Source organism: Diabrotica virgifera, chromosome 5 (genome assembly GCF_917563875.1).
Source record: "Diabrotica virgifera virgifera chromosome 5, PGI_DIABVI_V3a".
NCBI classification, from domain to species: Eukaryota; Metazoa; Arthropoda; class Insecta; order Coleoptera; family Chrysomelidae; genus Diabrotica; species Diabrotica virgifera.
Genome location: NC_065447.1, coordinates 239350129 through 239370734, shown reverse-complemented (window position 1 = coordinate 239370734; position 20606 = coordinate 239350129). Strand labels below are relative to the sequence as shown.

The 20606-nt window shown below is 33.1% G+C and overlaps 2 protein-coding genes across 5 annotated transcripts in view; one reads left to right on the top strand and one right to left on the bottom strand.

Moving 5' to 3' along the window:
* The window catches only part of LOC114343583 (anion exchange protein 2), a 732215-nt gene that overhangs the window by 30050 nt on the left and 681559 nt on the right, over window positions 1-20606 (bottom strand). For all 4 annotated transcript variants that reach the window (XM_050650923.1, XM_050650925.1, XM_050650926.1 and 1 more), the window contains one exon: window positions 293-463. In XM_050650923.1, coding sequence (XP_050506880.1) covers window positions 293-463 — 171 coding nt within the window. The remainder of the gene's footprint in view (window positions 1-292; window positions 464-20606) is intronic.
* LOC114343279 (septin-7) lies at window positions 12920-15382 on the top strand. Its single transcript, XM_028294090.2, has 2 exons — window positions 12920-13092; window positions 13151-15382. The coding sequence occupies exon 2, from the start codon at window positions 13333-13335 to the stop codon at window positions 15178-15180; it is 1848 nt and encodes a 615-aa protein (XP_028149891.1). The 5' UTR covers window positions 12920-13092; window positions 13151-13332; the 3' UTR covers window positions 15181-15382.

Sequence of the window (20606 nt, the reverse complement as noted above, 5' to 3'; positions counted from 1 at the left end):
AACAGACACCAACTAAAAGAACTTGGGAACCAGAGAAAAACTTTTTGCACTGAATGTTTTGCTACAGAAATGTCCAGATCAACGTAAACATTTTCTCTTCTGATCTCGGTGTTGAACTGTTGACCTTCTTTCTGATCTCGGTGTTGAACCATGGCTTTGATATTTTTGTTGCGTTAAAATTAATTTTCCTAATTTTTATATTTTCTTATACATTATTAAGAAAGCTTATTACTTTATTTGACATCATTTACGTCTAGTAAACTACTGTAATTATTTTTTAATGTACACTTACCGCTCGTAGCTCTTTCTGTGAAAATAACCGAGGAAGTTGCGCTCTTAATGGCACCAACAGAACCAAGAAGAATGGAAAACCTAACGAGGCTCTTGTAGACTTGACGATCCATAAAACTATCAAACACGCTAGTTGGATAAGCGTGAACAGATGCATCTTCATAGTTCTCACCTAGAACAAAAAAAAAACGTTATTGAGGATTTAGAAGATCTAAATATAGACTTTCAAGAAGTGTTGCTTTGAAATGTTTGTTGAAAAATTTATTTGATAAAAATGAAACAAGAAAATACTTCTTCATCTTCTTCTTCTTATGTTGTAGCCCTCGTTGCCCATATTGCAAAAATCCTCTCGAACCTTATGCATCCCTGCCTTGTGATCTCCACACTTTTATATTTTCTTTTATGTAAAATTTTTAAAATACTTTTCAGGGGCTGAAATAAAATACTACAAAGCACTAAATAGTGACCGTCAAGAATTTAAGCCAAGAGAAGTCTGCAAAAGGAGATATTATGGTGCTTCATAAGAGTAAGTGTCAAAGAACGGAGGTAAAGGAACTAATAGAACTAAAACATATAGAAAATGATACATCGATCGATTACCTAAAAAGTTCAATTCATTAACCTCGTTGCTTCTCCTGATTCTCCATGAGCCGTCTTCCTCTTGCACCGGGCCATATACTTTTCTCAGTATCTTTTCATCCCTCAGTTGGGCTTCATCCCTTTTCGTCATTACCTAGGTTTCACAACCATAGGTGTAATCAATATTCTGTAGACAGTAATTTTGATTCTTTTGTCTAATAATTTCGATGTCATCAATCTTTTATTTGAGTATGTGGCACATTAGACTGATGGTACGAATAGCGTACCATCAGTCTACAAACCGCCACGTACTCAAAGTATTTCTAAAGATTATTCATCGTAGAATATACAAAAAGTTAGAACAATACATTGGACAAACTCAGTTCGGATTTAGAAATGCTCAAGGAACCAGAGAAGCATTATTTGCAGTAAATGTGCTAGTACAGAGATGTTTAGATGTAAATCAGGACATCTATGTCTGCTTCCTAGATTATAACAAGGCATTCGATATTCGATACGGTGAAACATAATCCGTTAATAAAACTACTGAGAACAAAGAACATCGACACACGGGATATAAGAATAATAAATAATCTGCATTATAAACAAGAAGCTGTCATAAGAATAAATAATTTAAACACCAATAAAATAAAAATCAAAAGAGGCGTTAGACAGGGCTGTGTCTTGTCGCCATCACTGTTTAATGCATACTCAGAAGAAATATTCAAAAAAGCAGATGAAGAAGATGAAGTAGCAGGCATAAAAATAAATGGCCTACCCATATGTGAAATTAGATACGCCGATGACACAATACTAATAGCAGAAACTATTACAGATCTACAAAGAATTTTAGATAAGGTTGTTGCAACGAGTGAAGAATTTGGCCTCTCACTAAACATAACGAAAACGAAATTCATGGTTATATCAAAGAAAAATATTAGAAACATCAATCTACACGTAAATAATACGACGATAGAACGAGTTCAGAATTATAACTATTTAGGGAGAAACATTAGTGAAACAAACCATTATACCAAATAAATCGGAATTAGAATAGAAAAGGCTAGAAGTGCATTCACTAATATGAAACAAATATTATGTAGTAGAGACCTCAGCCTAAATCTTAGAAAGCGAATACTAAAATGTTATGTATTTTCTGTTCTTTTGTATGGTGTGGAGACATGGACCCTCAATAAACGATGCCTCAATAGATTGGAAGCATTTGAGATGTGGACGTATCGAAGAATGCTGAGAATCTCCTGGACAGACAGAATAACCAATGAGGAAGTACGTACTAAGGAGAATACAGAACAGCAGGGAGATACTGGATTCCATCAAAATAAGAAAACTTCAATACTTGGGTCATATAACACGTGGTGACATATATGAACTCCTAAAATTAATTATGCAGGGAAATATTCAAGGACGGCGCAGCATAGGTAGGAGAAAAATGTCCTGGCTGAGAAATCTCAGAGAATGGTTTGGATGCAGCTCAACTGGTGGGGTCAAAGGTGGGAATAGCAGTGATGATTGCCAACCTTCGTCGCGGAGATGACACGTAAAGAAGAAGAAGAATCTTTTATTAGCATAGTATGTACGATTCCCGCTGGAAATACGTGCATTAATTTCGCTACTTACGGAATTCTTCTGATTGATTTCTGTGCCCAATATATGAAGGCATCCACACGTTCAATACTATAGTTGTCTGTTGTGATATCATTTTCATTATCAGGTGTTTTTTTGACGGTCATGTACTTTGTTTTTGCGTTCTTTATTATAAGCCCCCTTTTTGTGCTTCAGGATCAATTTCCTTAAACGCTTTCATTAGTCGTGGCTTGTTTCTACTGATGATAGCAAGATCGTCTGCATATTGTGCAGTAATTTGTACTGTCTTGGGTCTTGGTGTTTATATGGCCTGTTACATTGGTTTTTCTGATGAGTGACTCAAGAACTAGGTAGAATAGCAAAGTTGATAGAGCGTCTTCCTGTCGATGTCAAACAGGGGGGTTAGTTCTTCATTAAAAGAAAAGTACCTAGTCATTTTTGTGTTACTGTACCCATTATATTCCAAAAGTCTTTATTACCCATATTTATCAAATACGCTATATTCTTTTGAATTGCTTTTTATTTGGATAATTGCTCATTAAATAGCAGACATATAAATCTTTCCGAAGGTATTTAAATTTCTCTCAAGTAATTACAGTGCCCTACGAAGCTTTCATATTTTAAATTGAAAAGAGAGTTATAGTTATATTCTCATATTATAACTTAATCCTAATACCATGTCGCTATGTCATCCGATAGCACTTGCAGCTTGCAGTTGCATACGCAAGAAAAATAAAAGCAACTAGTTCTTATCAAGTTTCCTTTTTAATCTTTTTTATCCCTAAAACCAACTCTGGCTTATCGATTGGCCCAATAAGCACAACATGTACCCAATTCGCACCCTAACTTTAAAAGAAAGCGCACAAATATCGACCTTAAAACAAAGTAAATTGTGCACACGCTTCCTATACTGCAACACCGTCCATGAAACCGACAAACTCGTACCGTGTTCTCCGTCGGTGTTGCCACGACATTTCAAAATCGGAATAGATGCGATAAGTAGTTTAGTCGGAAAATTGGTTCTGACTCATTGTACTTTCTATGATTGGATTTTGGGGTAGTTTCCAATAGACACGATACTTTTATTATTTTAGAAAATTCAATATTTATACACCTAAGCTTTTCGTAACAAATTCTGTAGACTTAATATTACCTGGTGTAGATGAACAGCAAATATAATTTTCTACAGCTCGTAATCGAGGGTAAAATTAAGGGCAAACGTGGACTAGGACGTACATAGACATAGTGCTCCTGGCTTAAAAAAATACGAGATTAGACAGGCTGGAGCCTAAACTATTGGCTGAAAAAGACCCAATTCAGAGAAGAATTTGTCCAAATTATTGCCGATCTTCTATAAGAAAAGTTAGGTACTTGAAGAAGAAGTCTGATAATAAAAAAAGGACCGCTTTAAAATGTTATCAACTTCCGATCATAAATAACTTTTTTATTTATGGCTCAGGTTTGACAACTTTTGGAATAGTAAAAGAAAAATTGTCCCAGATTAATTCACATAATTTAGCTTTCCTAGGAAAACCTATCATAGATCTTATCCACGGGTGTTATTGAATGTATATTTCTGTTGTTATTTGTTGTAAAAAATGTGTTGCTTATGCTAAGTTCGTTATTCGTGCAGAAGTTTTTCTTCAGTTCTCCATTATCGTTTTTAACACTCTCGTTATGTTTTTGCTTAATTTCGGGTATTACTTGGTTGCCTATTGGAGCGTTAAAATCGGCCAGTAATATCACCTTCATTGTAATTGTTGCATGTAATTCAGCATAAAATGTTTAGGTACCTTGTTGTTTGAGATTTATTGTTTTCTGAACAGTATAATTCGATTATGTTTAGATTTTCCATCTTCATTCTTATATTTGCTGTTATAATTCTTATCTTTCTGATACATACAGTTGAGTCCGCGAGTCTTTACCCGTGCGTCATCATTTAAAGCATACGAAATAAGTCGGAAATCTATTTCACGCAACAGCAACTGACAGAAAGTGGCTACTGTTCCGATTACGGATTTATTATAAAATTTGACGTTATCAAATATATAGAATGTCAAATGTAAGTTTTGCTTCAAAATTTTTGTGCAGAATTACAGCTACATTTAAAGTAGCTTAATCAATTAATTTATTATTATTGATTAATAAATAAATAAACAGTTTATAAAAAAATTCAATAACATATTTTATTTTTGTTATTTTGTTCACTTTGACGGAAATCTAAACACAATCATTTCTTTACTGTGTGAATGACGTTAGCTTTGTATGTTTTAAATATTAATTGCCAAAATAAATTTATATACCTTAAAATTTCAAAGCCCATTATAAAATTAGTTGTGAAAACAACTGTTTATGTAATATAAAGAAACTTCAAAACGCAAAAATTCGACAAAAACCGCAAAAAATTCAACTGACTGACAGCCACAAAAGTAAACAAAACAGAAACGTCAAACACATTGTGCTTAAAATATGAAAACATACCGAATCGTCTTTTTTTGTACCTATCTCTTTTCAATGCACTGAGTCTAGATGGTTCATAAAAATAACATGTGTTTTTACTCAATAACAAACGGCAGCTGGTTTGTCATGAGTTTCATGCGTGGAAGAGAATGATGCTAGATAAAAAGTATGTGTTTTATCTCGCCAGGTATTAATGACGCACGGGTAAAGACTCGCGGACTCAACGTATTGACACTCTTTGATGTAATTTTGGTATCTTTGGTGTATTAGTAAGGCTACACCTTCTTTGTCCCTGTTTTCTTTTGATACTGCGTTATAGGTTAGTATATATTCACCTAATTTTGATTGTCCTTTTCATTTCTTTCTCGTTTCCTGTAGAGCGTATATCTCTATTTGTCACACTTCAATTATTTCTTAGTCTCTTGTGTTGAGCGATCTGATGTTCCATGCAGAAAGAAGAGTAATATGGAGAATGAAGAGGACAAAGAAGAGAGATGAATGAACTAATAAAAACATATTAAAAAGAAAACATGGGCAGACTACTTTCGATCACTATTTGCTAAAGGTGTTCATTTTGTTTCATTAACACCAGAAGTGATGACAAACTAAGAAATAAACATTGAGGAGGGAGAGGTAAAGGAACCACTGAGGAAATTTAAAAAGGTAAATTCGCCAGGAGAGAACCGAATAACGAATGAACTCCTAAAGTACAGAGGACGAGATCTGACCAAACAACTATTAAAACTAATATAAAAAATAATAGAACAAAACAGAGTACCATAAGAACGGAGATCAAGCATCCTAATACCACTGTGCAGAAAGGGTGACAAAGGGGTGACCCGGAGAATTACAGAGAAATCAATTTATCAACAGTAACATTAACAATAAAAAAGTATAGAAAAGCACCTAAAAGACAGAGGGATTTCCTGCGTCCTCTATTGTCAATGATTTACAACGTAGGCTGCACCAATTTAATATGACCGCCAGAAAATTTAACATGTTAATATCTTCAAAAAATGGATGTATTGCTGTTACAAAATCTCGTGAACCTAATTCATTCATTTGGTGACGTCAATATACGAACGAAACGATTGAATCCCACATTACTGAAAATATGAGGGTGCAGATGGGACCCTGTCGCGTAATTCGCAGCAAATAAAATATGTAGTCGTATGTTTTTAGGCTTCATTTTATTTCGGTTATACATACGCATTTTCAAGGTTCACGAGGTTATGCACCAACTCTAACAGCAAATCTAATAAGATGTAAATTAGGTCAGATAATAGAACAAGTGATGGAGTTTAAATATCTAGGCATCACACTCTCTAGCTAGGGAAACCTCGAAACAGAAGATCAGGTGAATAGTGCAAACATAGCCACAGGTTGCCTGAATGAAACAATATGGAGAAATAAAAATATCGGCAAAGAAATGAAAGGCAGAATTTATAAAACAAAAGATTGCGGCATTCATTTTTACTGCATGCTATTTTAATTTTGCTAACAATTATGGAACAATTAGCAATTAAACAATAACTAGAAATACTAGTTATTAACTCACTATAACTCACTAAAATATAGAAAGATACGGCCATAACCAGGAACACGAAACTGCGCCTAGTACGGACGCTTATCTTTCCTATCGCTACCTATGCTTCAGAAACTTGGACCATTAAAAAGTCCGACTCACGACGTATAATGGCCTTTGAAATGTGGGTATATCGTAGAATGATGCACATACCCTGGACAGCACATCGCACAAATATCTCAATATTATCAGAACTCGACATCAACACTAGGCTTACCACCATCATCAACCAAAATATATTGAGCTATTTTGGACACATTACCAGACGAAGAGAAGGCATGGAGAGGTTGGTGGTTGAAGGCAAGGTAGAGGGTAAAAGAACTCGAGGAAGATCGCCACTCCGATGGTCAGACCAAATAAAATGCGCCACCGGTTACTCTCTGTCTGAGGCAGCACACCGCGCCCAGGAGAGAGAAGAATGGATAGCAACCATTCGTCAAATACCATAACGTCACCACATCCTTACGAAGGATAAAGGATAGAGGAGGAGAGGAGAAATACTAGAAATACATACGACGTAACTAATTATACATAATGATTGGAATAGGTAGATAATAACAGAGTGACGCATTACAACTACTTCGGCACCATAATAAATGAAGAATGGACCAACAACCAAGAGATAAAAGCGCGCATCAGAAAAGCTAGATCCATTTTCAACCGTATGGGGGCCTTTTTCAAGAGCCACAACTTTTTCTTGGTATAAAAGTAAGAATGCTGCGATGCTACGTCTTCTCTGTCCTTTTTTATGGCGTTGAAACATGGACCTTGAACGAAGATATGTGGCGAAAATTGGAAGCACTTGAGATGTGGCTGTATCGGACAATTCTTAAAATCCCGTTGACTGACCAGTTCACAAATGAGGAGGCCCTTATAAGAATGGGGAAGAACCGAGAGGTACTAACCACCATCAAATCTCGAAAGTTGGAGTACTTTGAACACATTATGTGAAACGAATCCAGATATGCCCTTTTACAGGCTATCCTGCAAGGAAAAATATTTGGAAAGCGAGGTCCAAAAAGAAGAAGAATATCCTGGTTAAAGAACCTCAGAACCTGGTTTAACACTACATATCGTCCCTACCATTTCCAACTATCGAATGTGAAAAATCGGGTTTTTATCAGATTCGATACCTTGCTCTCGCATTGTACGTGATACATCTTGTGATAAATTCTCGTTATAGGGCTTTTCATCGATTGTCATTTGTTTCGAGCTTCTGTCATGTGTCACATAATATTAATATATCTACGTCATACGTCTTTGGTTTGTATCATTGGCATATACCAATAACGTACGACGTAGATATATTAATATTATGTGACACATGACAGAAGCTCGAAACAAATGACTGTGAATGAAAATCCCTATTGTAGCTTGATTAGGAGCGCGGGAAGTATGCTGTTTAAACCATCGAATATGAACATTTTTCATTTGGTTGACTGCAAACTGACGAAAATGGTTATATTCGATACTTTGTTTTGTATAAATATACCTAAAGGTATATTTGTACAACGCTAAATGTCGAATGTGTCACATTCGTTAGTTTGTGTTGTAATTTATTCAACAGTTATTCAATTATAATCTGTAAACTGTCAAAAATGCTATACTGCTGAGAAGAATAAAATGCACGTGTTTACAATTGGTGCGAATTTTGTTTCAGTATCACTTCCAACAAATTCTTGTGAGGCAGTTTATGATTTCATTTTAACGGATTTTCATTATTTGATTATACAGTTATTCGCTATTATACATTTGCTACTTTAAATCATCGCACCGAAACAAATCTTTGATTAATACAAAAAGCAAAGTAACGAATGAGATTTTTTGAAAAGAAAAAAAATAATAAGCAGTTCAAATTTGTTATCAATCTAACAAGGATTAAACATTACATACAAAAAGAATGTGTGTGTACTTTGTCCGCACTTAAGAAGATATTCTTCTATTATATAATAGGCAATTTAAACGAAGTAAATATATTTAAAAGGTTATTTGTACTTATTTTATTTAAAAATCAAACTAACTTTCTTATCTACCACTTTCAAAAAAGAAGAATATCTTCAAAAATTATATAATAATATACTTACAATCATAAAATCTATAAAAAAAAATAAAAAATAATAACTTGCTTGGGGCTTGAACCCACTTCACGTCTACCGCGCCGTACGAAAGTTGACGGCATTTCAAACTGCACCACATTCTCGTATACGTCATGTGGGAATATACACAAACTAAACGTTTACACCATAAATTTATATGAATTCAATAAAATTATTAGTTTGATTTTGTCGCAATAAAATACAACAAAATATAGAGTAAGAAAACGATATATGAGATGAAGATTTGTAGAAAGTTTGTTCGTAATCAGATTATGTAAATTAAAGCATTGCCTACTAATAGGTAACTACATTATTTTGTTTACATTTTCCAAATAGATAGGTACTGAAACTATTAGGTATTTTCAACTGAAACATTTAGAATTACGTACCTGCGGCTTTTCAAAACTATTTGAAAAGTCACTATAATTATAAATTTGATTTTATTTCTGTCCACACATCAATAAAAACTAATATTATACAATATTTTTGTTTACCGATAACCTCCATATTGAACAATTTATTGACAGATCATTTCAAAATTTCAACACCCAATCAGAGCCCGTATAACGACTAATACCATACTGTCGGTGTGCGCATGCGCGCGGATTAATCAAATTTTACCCTCAATCGATTCGCCGCTAATGAAGAATATCTTCAAAAATATAAAAATTTTCCCATTTGTCAATGCGCTGATTTAGGAGTCTCTAAAAAAAGAGTTTATTTTGCTCTCCTGAAAAGTACCACTTTTCACATTCGATAGTTGGAAATGGCAGGGACGATATGTGCAACTTTCCAGCTTTTCCGCGTTGCTGCAGATAAAATAAAGATTGCAATGATGATCGCCAACATTCGTCACGGATAGGCATATCAAGAAGAAGATAATAATATTGAAATCATAATAACAAACTGAAATGGCAAGGGAACAATCCAACTGGATCCACTGCATCAACGAATCAAAGAACAGCTCATGGAAACGTAATGGTATATAACAGATATAAGAACAAAGTGATAAAAAAAATAAAAACAAAAACAAAATGAACTGCAGAAAGTAGAAAATCTGACCATTTGACTCAGTTGCATATTATATTCATATAAGACATCGGAAAAACCAGTAAATTAATTTTCTAAATCTATTTTTCTCATAAATTTTATTTACAATTTAAATTATTCATAATTGCGTGCGTGTATAAGTTTTATGTATAAATATTTAAAATATGGTATCAACGTTAAAGGAAATAAATACAAAAACAATCGATATTGAATGCACTTTTATAAACACTGACCTCATAAATTGCACTTCCAATTACATTAAATTAATGTCTACCATAAAATAAATTCTGAAATATGGCAACGCAGCTACAAAAGGGGTCCCCACGATTTCCAATAATCATCTGGTCCGATGTAGTCGCTACCGTAGTATGGTGGATTGGGAAACAAAGCTCATTGAAAGCAACATTATTTTTTACAAAGAATTATTATTTTCAGTAATCGTGAAGGCATATGAGACGAAATGTCAACATTAAATCATGAGAATGCTTTTTATCTGTTTTTAACGACGTTCTACACCTTCGGCAAAGAATTAAGGATTTGCATGAAATTTTAGTATGTTATAGTTTACTTAAAAAAACTAAGACTTGATTTTTTAAAAGTTGTTTTACCGTGCCGTTTAATTACTATTAAGGGTCAAAGTTAAGTTTTAACATGGGCTCTTATGGGACTTCTTAAAAAGTTAATAACTTTTGACCCAAATTTACGATTTTTAATTATTTGTGCTTAAATGAAAGGTTTTTTTGTAAGGAATAACATATTAAAAAATGAGGATTGTTTACCGTGCCATTTATTTTTAATTTATTTATTATAATTAATTCCGTAATTTATTCCGTAATTTATTATAATTTATTTTTATAAAGTATTCAATACTGAAACATATTATGATTTGAGTATTCTGCTATAAATGCATTGTTACCAACTTTCGCTTGCATATAAGTTTCCCCCCTTTCTTTTGAGAAGCATACCCCGGAACGAAGGTGTAGAACGTCGTTAAATGAATGTGTTTATTAAGCGGCTACAGTAGCGATCAACAGGTAGCAACAAGCATCCAAGATTGCGGCTGTAATTTTTAATATTTTGTCGAGATATTTGGCACACATATTGTTTAAACAATACAAATTCCCCCTCTGTGGTCTACCTTTAGATCGAAAGGTCCGAATGGTCGTGAGTTCGAATCTCACCAGGGTCAGAAATTTTTCGTTTATTATAAATTAATAAATGAAAATAGTTTCTGTCCTTGTGGGATCGGTACTCACCGAAGGGACCGCAGACGTTCGGATACAATTAGCGTCTCTTTGCAAAGACAATGACGTCGACGTTGCAAAGTAACAAGACACTTACTCAACACACACATTACACATTACTCCCCTGAGTTAGTGATAAGTTATAGTCTAAAAAATCATTATGAAATTAACTGGCCATTGGTTGTGGAAACCAGTGCCAATAAAACACAAAACACACACACAACAATACAAATTTTACATCTTTATAGATATTATGTCAAAAATAATTATTTACATAGACCAGTAAGGATCTGTTTTTAGGTGGATGTGAGAGGTGGCATTCAGATTTTTGCGGATAAAGTTAAGTGATAACTTCGTTAATAATAATTGATTTATGCTCCTTCTCAAATATTCCCGGAACATTAATAAAAAAAATAAAATATTTAAAAATTTCAAAAAAATTTCGTTTTTTTTTTCTACTTTTTTGCTTATAACTTAAAAACTATTCATTTTAGAACAAAGTCCTCTAGGAATAAAACAAAGATAATTAAATTTTCTATCAGATGCGATTGGTTAAAAATGTTTTAATTTATCACCCTTGCTTCAAAATAGCAATAAATATAAAATAAGGGGGCAAAACAAGCCTGTCCTTATTCAATGATTTTCCATCACTTAGGTTACACTTGGAACCTTCCTAATTCGCTTAGAAAATTTTTGTAATGTGCTATAACCGTACACCAAATTTCATTAAAATTGACTTACTAGATTTTGCATAATAATTTTGCAATCTAAACTTTTTTTAAAAAATTAAAATTTTTTAAAATCTTGCACAACAAAAACTAGAACATACAAAGATTTGTCAATTTTTTTACATATAAAGAAGTACTCCACCTCAGCAATGTTTTAAAGTTATAAACAATTTTTTGGCTTATAAACAAATTAGTGCTGTGGTCAAGAGGGGGTGCTACGGGCTCCTTTATTTAGATGGACTTACCCAAGTTTTTTATGTATTTTGACCCGTAGAACACGAATTTTTTGGGTAACAGTTGATCCGGATGTCGATAAGATTGTTATAAACAAAGAACTTGAGGAATTACACAAAATCGATTTTTCGCAAAATAAAACATTTTTTATATTTCTTGGGTAATTCTAAGCAAAAAATGTTCTTACAAGTTTTTTCGTAGGATGCATAGTTTTCGAGATAAACGCGGTGGAACTTTCAAAAAATCGAGAAATTGCAATTTTTGAACGCGAATAACGTTTGATTAAAAAATAAAATAGCAATTCTGCTGATAGCATTTGAAAGTTTAAGTCAAATTATACCGGTTTTAATTATTTGCATTGCTAAAAATTAATTTTTTATTATTAAACAAAGCTATTTGTTTATAAGCCAAAAAATTCTTTATAAATTTAAAACCTTGCTGGGGCCCCTTAAATAATCCGATTTTAATTCTGTAAAGTGTATTAGATAGGTAGAGCACCTCTTTATATGTAAAAAAATTAGCCAATTTCTAAATGGTCTACTTTTTGTTCAGAAAGATTTTAAAAAATTTGAACTTGTTTAAAAACATTTAGATTGCAAATTTATTATGCAAAATTTATTAGGTCCATTTTAATGAAATTTGTTACACGATTTAAGTATGTTCAAAGAATTTCCTAAGTGAATTACTAAGGTTCTAAGTGCCACCAAAGTGGTTAAAAATATTGAATAACAACAGACTTATTTTGCTAATATGTTTTTCGAAATTTTTAAATATTTTAATTTTTTTATTAATGTTCCGGGCATATTTGAAAAGGAGCATAAGTCAATTATTATTACTGAAAGTGTCACCTAACTTTATCTGCAAAAATCCGAATGCCACCTCTCACATCCAAAAATAGACGTTTTTTTGAAGATCCTTACTGGTCTAATATATTTGTCATCGATTGTCGAATATTTTTAATATTATTAAAATTCTCAACTTATCCCCCGCACTAATAACGTATTGCAAGATCCAGACAAGTTTTCGACATTGCGCTGCCATTGCCACTTCCATTTCTGTTTTTACTGTCTGCTCCGGCGCATGACAAAATAGTACGTTTTACAACGAAAAGCGAAATGGTTTGAAGAGTTTGTAAATGACTTGAACTGTTTGTTATCTGTTTGCGTTCCATCGAACAATGAAACAAAGTAAACAATGATAAAGGACGCATTTGTGCACTGGTAAGTAGTTAAAAACGTTTGCAATTGATTTAGATAAGTAATTCATTGATATTTTCAGCTGGGAATGACTAAAACTTCGGGCGTGGCTAACCAGATAAACATTACTCATCACCGGTAAAATTGACAGTTGGAGAAAGAAGAAACCAGCCATCGAGTCGACGAGACTGCTTCGATAGTGCGCGACCAAGTGTTTACTAATAATGCTAGCTTGAAGGACGTAGTTTAGTGTTTTCTCGCAACATGAGTGCCAATAATGTGAATGCTCAAGTCCCTACCACTCAAGCGACCGCCACAATCAAATCTAGACCAAACATAATGCCTAGCAGTTACATGTACACATCCAGTAGTGCTCTTTTGAACCGCAGTTCCGAAAACAAACCGACTCCTCCACCTACGCTTCCGAAATACACCTCGAGTTTTAATGCAGGCAGTAGTTTAAATAGAGACAGAGACAAGGACAGTGTTGGTGGTTCCTACAGGCTTTCTAGTCTCGATCGTGTCGCCATGAGACAAAAGTTTATGGACCAGCAGAACAACACAACAGTCACCACCACTACAACCAATGGCTCACCCCAAACCAACGGAAATGGTGACGCTGTATCAGCTGCTACCCTTCAAACTAAACGTGAAATGTTCTTCACTTCAACTGAAAACAACTCTCATTCCATTACAAGCTCTCTAACAAAAGATTCAAATAGACTGAACAAGACTCCTTCATTGGAAAAGCCTATAGACACATCTTTAAAAACATTATCACCTGATTCCAATAGAGATGATACCAGCAAAGAATCCACCCCAGAAATTATCAAAGAACGTCCAAAGCCTAAGGAATTAGATGGGTACGTAGGATTTGCTAATCTTCCTAATCAAGTATATCGAAAAGCCGTCAAAAAAGGATTTGAGTTTACTTTGATGGTCGTTGGTGAATCAGGTCTCGGAAAATCAACATTAATCAACTCAATGTTTTTAACCGACATCTATAATTCATCAGATTATCCAGGACCTACTCAAAGACTTAAAAAAACAGTGGCTGTCGAAACAACAAAAGTGCTATTAAAAGAAAATGGTGTAAATCTGTTGCTTACGGTAGTGGACACTCCAGGATTTGGTGACGCTGTGGACAACAGTAATTGTTGGACACCTATAATTGAATTTATAGAAAGTAAATACGAAGATTATTTAAACTCCGAAGCTAGGGTTACCAGAAAATCCATGCCAGATCAACGTGTTCATTGCTGCTTGTACTTTATTCAACCCTCGGGCCATGGATTAAAATCTCTAGACATAGAATTCATGAAAAGACTGTGTGATAAAGTTAACATAATTCCAGTTATAGCCAAAGCAGATACGTTAACAGCCGATGAGTGTGCTCTCTTCAAAAAACAAATTTTAAACGAGATTGCTCAGAATAAAATTAAAATATACGAATTCCCAGACACTTGTGAGGAAGACGAAGAACATAAACTAAACAAATCGCTCAAAGATAGAGTGCCATTTGCAGTAGTAGGAGCAAATGCTGTATTAGAAGTAGACGGCAAGAAACTTAGAGGACGTAAGTACCCCTGGGGTATCGCAGAAGTAGAAAATTTAGAACACTGTGATTTCATAGCTTTGAGAAACATGGTTATACGCACACATCTTCAAGACCTCAAAGATGTCACCAATAATGTCCACTACGAGAATTATAGATGTTGTAAATTAGCAGGCCTAGGTGTAGATGGTAAACCATCGAGAATATCAAATAAAAATCCATTGGCTCAAATGGATGAAGAAAAACGAGAGCATGATCTAAAAATGAAAAAGATGGAGGCTGAGATGGAACAAGTGTTTGAGATGAAAGTTCGTGAAAAGAAACAAAAGTTAAAAGATAGCGAGACAGAGTTAACGAGAAGGCATGAAGCCACCAAAAAGACTCTAGAAATGCAAGCAAAAGAATTAGAAGAGAAACGTCGCCAGTTCGAAGCCGAAAAAGAAGCCTGGGAGAAAGAAAATCAAGTTACCATAGAAGACTTGAGAAGGCGTTCTCTAGAAGGAAGTAGAGAGACTGTCGATGGTAAGAAGGAGAAGAAAAAGAAAGGACTTTTTTAACAGTGGACAACTTCCAGTGAAGTGTAAATAGACAGTTTAAACATTCATATAATTCATTGCTTGATTCTGTCTGGCTTGAAATCTCTAGTGGTTAGTTTTTGACTGGCTGAGAAGACAAGACTTTACAAATAATATATTTCTAGATATATATCTTGCTGTTAAATATAGATTGTGATTCAATATAGCCTTCCAAAACCTCTTACATGTGTTATTATCAATCAGTAAGTACCTTTAAATTTTAACTACAATTTTCATAGAGAAATTTCGAAGTTACAAATTTGAAGATATTAGAAATCAGCTTTTTTGCTTTGTATTTGTGAAAAGTGTAATATGTTTTGGTAATTTTAAAATGGTATTATTTTTTTATTAAATCAATTTTTTCCTTTAATTTTAGAACTTATCATCAATTCTTTCATATCACTCACTTTTTTTTATTGTATGTTCATTATATTTGCCAATTTTTTTCTCTTCTGTATTATTATTATCCAAGTTAAAAATTTTAAGGTAGAAAATTTTTTGGGACTTGTATTTTTGGGACTGCAAACTGTTTTCTTTCTGTCGTTTTTTTCTAGTACAGTCAGAAAAATGAAAGAATACCCATGAACGAACATATAAAACACGCTGTATTTTCCTGTCACCGTGTCACAAAGAAAATTGTCCAGTGCAAGTGCATGCAACAATAATTATTACATGTACATGCGCTGGCCAATTTTTTGTGTGATATGGTGACAGGAAGATACAGCGTGTTTTATATGTTCGTTCATGGGTATTCTTTCATTTTTCCTAGTGTATATAGCATAGTTTCCTATCCTAGAATTGTCAATGTTTTCCTTTATTTTTAGTACTTAGTTGTTTCTTTTATATCACTCACTTTTTTTATCCGATCTTCATTATAGTTCAATTTTTTGTTCTATATATTATCCATATTCAAAATTTTAAGGTACAAAATAACTCTTTTGTACTTGTGGGACTGCAAATTGTTTTGATCATGTCTAATGATTTATTTATTCCACTTCTTCCTTTTTTTCTAGTACATAGCATCATTTCACATCCCAGAATTTTCAATTTTAATCATTTCTTTCATATCACTCACCTTTTTTATTGTATCTTCCTTATATAGGGGCTTTTCATTCACAGTCATTTGTTTCGAGCTTCCGTCATGTGTCACATAATATTAATATATCTACGTCATATGTTATTGGTATTTAAAATGATACAAACCAAAGACGTATGACGTAGATATATTAATATTATGTGACACATGACAGAAGCTCTAAACAAATGATAATCGATGAAAAGCCCTATTCACCAATTTATTGTTTCTAATACCTATTATCCTAGTTCAAAATTTTAAGGTAGAAAGTAACTCTTTTGTATTTGTGTGACTGCAAACGTTTTTGATATTGTCAAATGATTCATTAATTCCACTTCTTCCTTTTTTTCTAGTAAATAGCATAGCTTCATATCTCAAAATTTTCTTTTCTTCAATTTTATCTCAAACATGTTTCACTAATTTGTCTCAATTTGATAAATTTTATTTATTACTTATTTAGGTCTTATTTTATTTATTACTCTGTAATCTCATCAGTTGATTCATCTTAGCTGTTTTTCATCAAATCTTTTACTGTTTTAACTCTTTTTTCCATTTCCATTGCATAAATTATTTGTATTTTTGAAATTGGGAGTGTGATCGAAATTCATTTTCAATAATGAAACAAAGTATAGTATTTTTACTACAAAAGCGATATTACGTAGGTCAACATTTTTGACGTAAGAGAACTGTCAAAACATTAGAATGTGACTTTTCATTATTGCCATGTTTATTATAAACATGGCAATAATCAAAATCACATTCTAATGTTTTGACAGTTCTTTTACGTCAAAAATTTTGACCTACGTAATATCGCTTTTGTAGTAAAAATACTATATAAAAACAACTGTTTTTAATTTCCACAGAACATTGTCAAATTGATATGTTTTGCTATAACATCGAGAAGAGAAAACTTGAACAGTATAAAAGTTATCTTTTGATGTAACTGATATCTTTGGATGATTATTGTGAAATATGTCGCATTAACCTTGTGCTATGAAAATAAAATACAGTGTTTTGTATTTGTTTTAATTTTCATTATTTGTGTGTTCCTTTTATTTCTAATCTTGAATCATACCATTTCCAATATTTATTCTGCTTTATTAGAGTTATTCATCTTGTTAATTTTATTTGTGTTGACCAAATACAGTAAAACCTCCGTAAACTGAAATAATTGGGGGAGGCTGTTTCAGATAACAAGAATTTCGGTTAAAAATAACATTGTTTTTTGTATTCTTCTTGTATCAAATTACATGGTATTGGAGAGATATACCTGCAAAACATCCTTGTCAAAGGAAAACACAAAAGAAAATACAAGATTTCTTAAAAAAAAACACTCGTAAACATGTTCATTTTCCTTAATTTTATTGCTCTTTTTTTAATTTACTTTTTATTGACAAAATTATTGAAACTGTTAGCCATTTCGGTTAAACGATGTTTCGGTTAACGGAGGTTTTACTGTATAACAATCGCCCATCAATGTTTAATAAATTTCTGTTTTCTACTGTTTCTATTCCTGCCATAAGTTTCACGATACTGACCTATTTTTAAGTCTGTGTTGCTTCTTCTTTAAGTGCTGTTTCCAAATCAGAGGTTGATATCATCATCTTTACTCTATCTACCACTGCTCTGAAGAGTTCTCTTAAACTGCCTTTGAACCAATCCCTTAAATTTTTCAACCAATGCACTGTACTTCTTCTTAAACTCCTTCCTGCTCATATCATTCCCTGTATTATTAATCTTAGCCGTTCATATTGTTGTCCCCTTATTACATGTCCCAGGCATTGTAGCTTACTTATTTTTATTGTGTCTATTATTTCATATTCTTTGCCCATTTCTTGCAAGACTTCCAGTTCGTTTTCTTCTGTGTTCATCTTATTCCAAGCATCCTTCTGTAACACCACATTTCAAATAACTGCAGCTTATTTATGTGTTTTTACTTCAGTGTCCACATTGTAGTATAGAAAACAGATAATTAACTCTTACTCTCAACTCTAATCTAAGATTTCTATTGTAGAGAATTGTTCATTTTGAAAATGCATTTCTTGTTCTTTTTATCCTGACCCTTATTTCTGTTGTTGTATTTATCAACTCTTTCTATCAGTAAATCTCCCAAATGTACGCTTGTTGATAAATTTATTTTTCTTTTTTTATCATATATTTAGTTCATTTTTTATATTCATTTTTAGTCCATATTTTTCACGAAACTGCTTGTCTTGTTTAGTAGTACTTCTTGTCTCATATCCTTTTGCTCTCTCAGGAATTGGATTGGGATTCCAGTTCTTCTTTAGCCCATTTCTATCCAACTTTGTACATAGGCCTTCCCCAAATCTTTCCATTTCCGTCTGTCCTTGGCTGCGCTTTTCCAGTAAGTTCCTGCAGCTTTTATAATATCGTCCTTCCATCACATCTGAGGTCTTCCTCTTCTTCCTGTCCACAATCTCCAGTTTTGTATTTCAGCATTCCATTTTTTATCTTCCTGTCTCGCATTGTGCCCCGCAAATCTCCATTGTTATACTTACTTTTGTACTTATGTTCAGTTACATTTTTTACTTTTGTTTTCTCTCTTATCCATTTGTTTAATTTTCTGTCTTGTAGTTTTATTCCCAACATGGATCTTTCCATTTTTCTCTTGAGTTATTTCTATTTTGTTTATGTTGGCCTTTGTTAATGTTCATGTTTCTGAGCCATACATCAGAACAGGAAGGATGCACTGGTCAAATACACGGGTTTTTACATACTGTTGTATCTTTGTGCTTTTTAGTATCCATCTTAACTTTCCGAACGCTGCCCACGCCAATCAGATTCTTCTCTGTACTTCAATTGTTTGGTTCTCTTTATTAGCTTTGATTATTTGACCCAGGTATATATATTCGTCAACAACCTCAATATTGACATTATTTATATTTACATATGTACCTATATTTATTCTGTCATTTGTATTTTTGTCATGATTTTTGTTTTACTCATGTTCATTTTTAATCCTATCTTCTCTGATATGTGTGCTAGTTGAGTCAGCATTGTGGCTAGTTCTTCATGGTTGGTTGTAATAAGGACAACATCATTGCAATATCTGAGGTGATTGAGATTCTTCCCATTTATGTTGATACCCATGTCTTCTCATTCTAGTTCTTTAAAGACGTCTTCCAGAGCTAAGGTGAAGAGTTTTGGGGATATTACGTCTCCTTGTCTTACGCCTCTATGTATTTCTATGGGATTAGTTTTGTTTGTTTTATTTTGCCATTCGACTGTCATAGTTGCTGTTTTATAGATGTTATGGAAGAGTTGCCTGTACCTGGAGTCTATTCTGCTGTTATTTAGAGCTTTTTCTATCGCCCATATCTCAACACTATCGAACGCTTTTTCATAGTCTACAAAGGCTAAACATAAATCTAGGTTGTATTCGTTTGCCTTCTCTATTAATATTTTCATAGTGAGGAGATGATCTATGGTACTAAACCCTTTTCTGAAACCTGCTTGTTCAACTGGCTGATAACTGTCCATTTTATTTGTTAGTCTAGTGGTTATAATTCTAATAAAGAGTTTGTACATTTGTGAGAGTAGTATAAGGTCTGTAGTTTTTTAAGTCTCTTTTGCCTCCTTTTTTGAATAGCAGTATTGTAATATGTACTCTCATTCCAATTGTGAGGTATTTCTGCCTTGTGTAGACATAGATTAAATAGGAGTTTTAGCTCCTCTAGTTTTTCTTTTACCCATTATTTATTCTTTACTTTTCCCTTTATTCCTTCCTATTTCTTAGATCTGATCTCTCCTTTTCCTTCTACTTCTCAATTCTAATAATTGCCTTGTAATTCTTCTGCTTTCATTCTATTAATTAATATGTCCGAGCCAGAATATTTGCTTTTGTTTAATGTACTCAGTGATATGTTTCTACTTTTTTGTCTGATATCTTATTTTCTTATCCTGTCCCATTTTGGTTTTCTGCGCATTTTTCTCAAATGTTTCATTTCGATTGCATTGATTTTTGATCCATGTTTTTTCTGAATTGTCTAGTTTTCGCTTGTTTGTCTGAATTGCCATGTTTTATTGTTGGCACTGTTATAGTATAGTACCTACTGTTTTCTTAACACTCTCGTCCTTGAAGATGAGGAATAGGTGGATGGGTTTTAAGGCTAAATTCTGATGTTTTCTCGAGGATGTGTCTTACTGAATGAATCTGGTCAATTGTTGTTCTAATTTGGTCAGTTCTTATTTGAGCTAACTTTATTGCATTCTTTCCATCGGTACCTACATCTCCTAAATGTATATTTGTTTGTATATTTTTGTTTTCTTTGTTATTATCATATACATATTTAGTCTTTTTTATATTCATTTT

Excerpts from the sequence above, each read along its gene's own strand:
- LOC114343279 (XM_028294090.2), top strand. The coding sequence starts at position 13,333 with ATGAGTGCCAATAATGTGAATGCTCAAGTCCCTACCACTCAAGCGACC.